This window comes from Perkinsus marinus, assembly GCF_000006405.1.
Source record: "Perkinsus marinus ATCC 50983 genomic scaffold scf_1104296964148, whole genome shotgun sequence".
Classification (NCBI taxonomy): domain Eukaryota; phylum Perkinsozoa; order Perkinsida; family Perkinsidae; genus Perkinsus; species Perkinsus marinus.
In genome coordinates, this window is record NW_003204792.1 from 72,755 (window position 1) to 79,433 (window position 6,679).

Genomic DNA, 6,679 nt, shown 5'->3' on the forward strand with positions numbered 1-6,679 from the left:
TATATCGGCCAAGACAGCCCACTCTCACGATCAAGTCGAACCAGTCGGTCGCCCGCCGAAGGCCCCTACCCCAACATGTCCCTGGAGGGAGGGCGTCACCATCAGTCACAGCGCCGGCTTCGTATCTCTGCCATCTTTGCCTCCCCATCCAGCGACTTGCATGCGGTGTAACGCGTCTTGGGAGCTCCGACAGCAGAAGACCGGTTTTATGAAGAAGACGGTCCTTCCGGTGAGCGGAGTGTGAGGTCACTATCAGTGTTGACAGGTTCGTTCAGGTTTTGCGATGTACCCGAGATAAGACGCGAAATCACGACCTCTGGCTTTACGACGGCAACTGGGTGTCTCGGTGGCAGAAACGACGAAAATTGGGAGGAAAGGAGAAAACGCTGATCGAAGAAGCGGTGAGTTTTCGTCACGTTTTATTAGTTTCTGGTTGATTTTCACTGTAGATTGCCAATGGGGAAATACCCCCGATTTTACCAAAGCGTCCAAAACCAGTTTCGGCGATTCCTACAGGCCCAGATGGGAAGGAGCGACTCGACGGCCTCCTCACGATCAAACCGAAACAGAAATTCGCCAACAGATTGTGTCTGTTGCTCGCTGATAAGACGACTCGATGCAAAGAGTGAGAGCTGCTCTTTTTTGCGTTTTTTATCGGAATTTTTTCTCTAGTTGCGACTTTTGGCTTCGCGGCGTGAAAGTGAAGCCGGACCACGACGGCAACGTCATCCATCAGGGGAAGACGTGGTGCCACTTGCACGACAAAAGTCGGAAAATTGGAGATACCCTTCGGAAATACCGTTGTTCTGGTAAGGGGATTTTTCCACTCTGTTTTGGTCAATATTCCCTTTAGAAACCGGAGAGCGTTTGGTCGTTTGCCGCAACCCGTGTGGAACGTGCTTCTGGGCTGGCTTGTCGTCCGCGCCGGAAAAATACAGCACTGTTCCTCAACACGGTAGCAGACCTAGTCGCTCGAGTCGAGCGTCAGTTGACGTAGAGGGAGGGGAAGTGTCCATGGAGCAGGGTGTGATCGACCGGCACTTCGCCCCGTTCACGATGTATGAGGAGAGCCCTGCATTGCGAGGGGTGAAGTCCTCGAGAAGTGCTCATGATGGAGACGCAGCTGAGGGTAGCGCGGCATCACTTGGGTGTATTCAATGTGTGGTTTGTTAGACTCCCCTGGAGGACTGAAGTTGCAACGCACGACCGAAGCAGGGTTCTCCTTTGACCGTTTGTATAAGGAGCAGCTGCCGTCGGAACCCTCACTGAAGTGGGAGCCTCATCAGGTGAGCTGGGCGGATCTGCTGTGTCTACTATGGTAGTGGACCTACTAGGGCATAGTGTGGAGAGAGTGGACCTACTTCGTATCTTTAGACTTCGAACCTACTTGGTATATTTTGAGTTTGAACCTACTTCTTGTCTATTGACAGTTTGAACCTACTTTGTATCTTTAGAGTTTGAACCTACTTTGTATCTTGACAATTTGAACCTACTTTGTATCTTGAGAGCTTGAACCTACTTTGTATCTTTAGAGTTTGAACTCAATTAGTATCTTTAAAGTTCGAACCTAAGATACGTTCGGATGGATTTCACAACTGCCATGTATTTCCATTTGCACTCTGACTACCCTCGTTCAGAGTCACGGCCCCCCTAGCATGCTAAATCACTACGGATCTCTCGTCCCCGACGGCCTGGCCGCTGTTGGCGATCAAAGCCCTCGCAGCAGCATATTTAGAGTAGGGGTCAGACCTATCTCTCTACATTGTGTATCACATTCATCAGATTGATACCCCGGGCGGGTGTAGCACGCCTTCTTTCCCGAGCGACGCGTCACCGAAGCCCTCGTCTAACACGACCAAAGACCCCGTTAGTGAGTCGAAGACTCCCACATGTTTCTTTGACTTTTCTCTACTCAGGAGCGTTCGAGGATATCATCCTAAACGGCAGCTCTTGAGAGTTCTATAATTCCTATAAAGGATTGCACAGTGCATGAGAGGGCCCAGCCCCTGATGTCTGCAGTTGTGATGCTGAACGTTGTCCTGTTGAGTTCGGAACGTCCCTGGCATAAAGTGGTTTCTACTGAGGTTTCCACGCTATAGGATTGCATGATATCGGCACAGAGGGAAGTTATTATATATACGGCAATACAACACAACTAATCTTTGAAACTTTTTGGACGATATTCACTGCTATATGATAAACTCGGGAACAACTCGGAACATAATCATCAACTCTTTCTCCAACGTCAATTAGTAGTACAGCGGTTGGGATGTTTGTCAGGGTTAGCTGTTGGCAACTGCCTGTTGCTGTAAAACAGCTCCCTGACGCTCTCGACTAGTCGTATATTTGGTGCCTTGTGAATGATTCACTGCCAAGTCTTGAGTGGTCTTAACTCGTACGCCACCGTGACGTACTACCGTAGTACTACTACGACTAGTCGAGGGCCCCTGTACCACTAAAGAAAAAAAATTGTTCATACCGTAGTTGGAACAGAATCGCTGCACATAACTCCATGGACTCTTTTTATTCGACAATCTGTTACCAACGTGAAATTCTTTATGCCCGGAGCGCGAGTTTGTCGCGCTTCCGAAGCACGTAACTACCCAAACTGGTGCCACATATGCAAAGGTAAATGCGGCGAGCGCCATTTCCCCCATTGCGTTGTGCAGTTGTTGAACTTGCTCCCTTACAGAACCTTCACGTACTCTCATTATACTCATTGCGAAAAGAGTTATGCATATCGTCCTATTACTGGTCATATGATATGTGCCTGCAGCAACCTTCAAGCAGAGGCAAACACATGTTAACACAACGTAGGAAATTCATTATGAACGGTTACCTGGTAGGCTCCCTTGGTCTTGTCAGGATTAGATAACTCAATAAGAGTTATCAACAAGTGGTTCTTAACTGAAGGTCAATACAGTATCACGAAGTATACGGTAGGCTAGCAAGGGAGACGAGGATCACAAGAATCTGAGATTAACATTTCCTCACAGAGAGGTTAGAGTTGCCAGCGAGTTTACTACTATTATACGAGGGACGTATCATCAGGGTAAACTCGCACTTCGTGAGAACTACTCCCGACTTTTCGATGGAAATTTTGCACCATCTGGATAGTAAGAGTATATATGTTAAATAGCAGGTGTGTAAAAGAAATTCCCGATAGATGAGGTTATGTCATATATTCGCTCTCCTCAGGGTAGTACCTCATGACGCTAGCTATGTTACAAGTGTCAGAATGTGCGTTTGCTTCCCACGGATAAGCTCAGAACTTTCACTCATATTGGTTTACTCTCCACTCAGGACGAAAATCAGGCGGTTTTTTCTCTACTTCCTGCCACACTGATTAATCAAGATACATCATGATCCTGTCGAGGCAATTATCCAACTTTGTAGATTATGAAAAACTGTTAATTGATTATCCTATCATGAGAGACTTTCTCATAAATTTCTTGCTTATGACTGTGCAAACGCAACCTCAAGTTAAAATCAAGTAATGAAGTTTACTTCATACTTTCATGTTAAAATCTCGTCGACTTAAAACGTTCAGTAAAATAGTAGTGGGTCCGAGAATGCTCGACACCCATATGGAATTATATATTGTCCACATATCAACTCAGTGACTTGAAGGACTCGCGCATGCTCGTTATGGCAGGGAGATCTCCGACAGTTGCCAGTCCCTCAGCTTCTGAGGTCTACTCAAGGTCGGTAGACGCAGTGTGGGAAGAGACAAGCCTCGGGTACGATAGAAACGCCACCTACAAACAACGATAATGACACATGCTGTGTGTCTCTAACTCACAGGAAGAGGCATCCAATTGCGACGATTGCCACCATCAGAATGATTGCGATGACAAGTCCGCCATTGCCGCCCGATTCACTGTCACTTGAAGTCGTCTCTCCCTGACACCAAGTATGCAAGTAATTGACCATCGCTGCTTACCGATCGTGTATCTTCTTCAGGTTGACCTTTTCCCTTTTGATCGTCGAACCCGGCTTTGTACTCGCCGGGGATTGAACCGTTACTAGCCTTTCCAACATCAGGTGTCGCAACAGCCTCCGTTGTCGTCGCAATAGTCGACGTAGAAGACGCCTCGAACGGCCGAGTCGTAGACGAAGGACATATGCATCTACCCGTGGGCAATGCACCAGTACTGGTCGAGGAAGTTGCAGTAGTTGAGTTATCTGCGAAGACAACCGCGCTAGGCAGAGTAGCCGCTGCGGTGCTCCTGGTAGAAGTAGAGCGCATCATGGTACTCGTACGAGCTGGGGTAGTAGTTGAAGACGTGCTAGACTGTGTGGTTTCAGTAGTAGAAGTGGTCGTGGTAGTTGAAGTAGTAGTGGTAGTGGTAGTTGTAGTAGTAGTGGTAGTAGTAGGATACTTCAATTCCACCCACTCGTCCCACGAAACTTGACGGGGCGTTATCATAATCGTCTCATTAGGACATGGCCTAAAAAACAACAGCAAGATATTATGATTCGTGCTGCAACGTAAACTGACCTCATCTTCAGAGTTGTATCGTGCGGAGACGTTCTATAAAAGCCCGGCATACACCAACAAGTTTGATAGCCCGCGAACCAGTTGTAGGTACACCAGGCGGGAGGGCTTTCCGTGGGATACACTACGAGGAGAATACTCTAGTAGTAACCCACACAATGCCTTACATCGAGCTCTGTGATAGATAGGGTTCTCCGCTGGGCAGTCAGATTCTAACGATGGACCATGAGGAGGAAGCAACACCGCCTTAGGGGCCTTTTCATAGCATCTGAACCAAAATGACTTCAACTCGCCCGAAGGCTACACTAGAAACGCTACAGCCAATCACGGTTCTTCCTTCCATGATCGTTTCCCTTATCGTTCGGGTCGAGAATACAATCTGGAAGGCTCGTCAGCGACTCTCAAGCGGAATCCATCTTACTGTATTTCGTAGGGGAGTCTTCGTACCCTCTATCATCTTGATGCTTCTCATGCAAACGTACACATAACCTGAAATGGATCAATCTTGGCATCTCAATTGGAATCTAAACCTTGCATGAGATGACCTAATGGAAGACGTTCTATACGTACTCTCTGATCTCCTTCTTCTGAGCCCCGTAAGCAACCGCGTCCTTCCACTTCCCGTTGCATTTAAGCTTGCCCTTCTCCATCTTGCCTCTGCCGTTAGTGTAAATCTCCCACTTGAAGTCTTTGACTTCGGATTGGATTTTCGAATGCCCTAGAGAGAAAGCTCAACAACACCTTATGGAATACACACAGAGCTTACATTTAGACGTATAGTCCTTCGGCAGAATAGTGCGGCCTAAAACCGACGGCGAAAGTAGCAGGAATACTGTTGCGACGATCGGGAAGACAGCCATTGTTGAGTAATACACGTAGTAGAGCGTCTGAAGAGATGCTCAGAGCATTACGCCCAGCATTTAGTAGTGAACACCATCTTCGTACTTGAATATGGCGAGTACTGCGCGACCGTTTCGCACGGTTGCTGATGAAACCGTGTCTCCACTTCTGTACTAAACCACTTTTGTACTAAACGATGATAGGTGAGCGATTTATACCGGATCAGGACTTTTTCGCACGCAAACGATTGAGTTTTGTAGTGGGTAAAATGTCCACTGTTGTACCAAATTCTGCACGTTTTTACTCACTTTATTTTTTCCGGTAAAGAAATTTTTGACACCGTGTAAAACTTTACTTCCACTTCTGTACTAAATTCTTGGGATGCTTTCGCACGGGTTAAATTTTACGACTTGGGTTTTTTCACACGTCTTAAAACGACCTGCCTTCCGCTACTGTGAGTGAAGCCCTCACCGCGAGGGGGAGTTAAGGACAGTCCTGCGTCTACCTAAGAGTATTCATGTCGCAATTTAACAAGTCTCAACGTATAACCTCATTCCTTGTAGTCTACAAGTGTAGACTCCTAAATTATGTCGTAATTATTACGGGCCGTTGTGCACTCCAGCGCAGTGTACGGAGACTCATGAACCATTATACGGCTTCGCGGTGTTTATATTTGGCTGTATTACTGTGTTATTACTGTTATTGTATTGTGCGCCGTGACAGCGGTGGCGTCACGTATTTCTGCATGCGTGCTGAGGCCTTGCTCGAGCACTTGCCTAGTGCTCTTAAAGGTTAGACTGAGGACAGAAGTGAGTTAAGCTTCTGATTCTTACTGGCCTGGGACTTAGGCTACAGCTTGAGTTAGTACACTGTGTTGAGGTTTACCAGCTGCTATTGGTTATACTTCGTACGTTAAGTAACGTAGTCAAAGGTATGGTTTCGGAAATCATCAATAGATTAGGCATTATGTTCACTACTAACTGTGGTTATGATACATAGCGGCAAGAGTTCTGATAAGGGTGCAGACATAGCTAGTTGGGTGATCAACGAACGCTTATCATCGTCGTCCGGTATTAAGGAATTATTTGAGGAATATTTGATTGACAACTACACTCTTAGGACTTTCATAAAAGCTTTAAACTCAGGTATTGAATTCCCCTTCAGGTGAGAATAACATGCTAGCTAGCGCGGGAAAGATTTCCCGAAACCTGCTAATTTCTTTCCTAGTAATGCATGCAGCCGAATGGTATCTCATACTAGCTTCATCGAACACCGAAAGACGAAACCGCTGGCGGTTAAAAACAACCACAGTAAGTCTAGCAATAACAAGAACTCCGCATA

The 6,679-nt window shown here is 46.7% G+C and overlaps 2 protein-coding genes across 2 annotated transcripts; one reads left to right on the forward strand and one right to left on the reverse strand.

Annotated features, from left to right (window-relative positions):
* Positions 1 to 160: 160 nt before the first annotated feature.
* Pmar_PMAR007574 (hypothetical protein) lies at positions 161 to 1,454 on the forward strand (the record flags this gene model as incomplete). The annotated part of the gene is made up of 7 exons (XM_002770956.1): positions 161 to 229; positions 276 to 401; positions 450 to 625; positions 673 to 809; positions 854 to 1,129; positions 1,174 to 1,286; positions 1,431 to 1,454. The coding sequence occupies 7 exons, from the start codon at positions 161 to 163 to the stop codon at positions 1,452 to 1,454; spliced, it is 921 nt and encodes a 306-aa protein (XP_002771002.1).
* Positions 1,455 to 3,699: 2,245 nt separating this feature from the next.
* On the reverse strand, positions 3,700 to 5,358 carry Pmar_PMAR007575 (hypothetical protein; the record flags this gene model as incomplete). Its single annotated transcript, XM_002770957.1, has 6 exons — positions 3,700 to 3,758; positions 4,666 to 4,766; positions 4,817 to 4,877; positions 4,920 to 4,987; positions 5,069 to 5,216; positions 5,265 to 5,358. 6 exons carry the CDS (start codon positions 5,356 to 5,358, stop codon positions 3,700 to 3,702), a joined length of 531 nt encoding a protein of 176 aa, XP_002771003.1.
* Between the last annotated feature and the right edge of the window lie 1,321 nt (positions 5,359 to 6,679).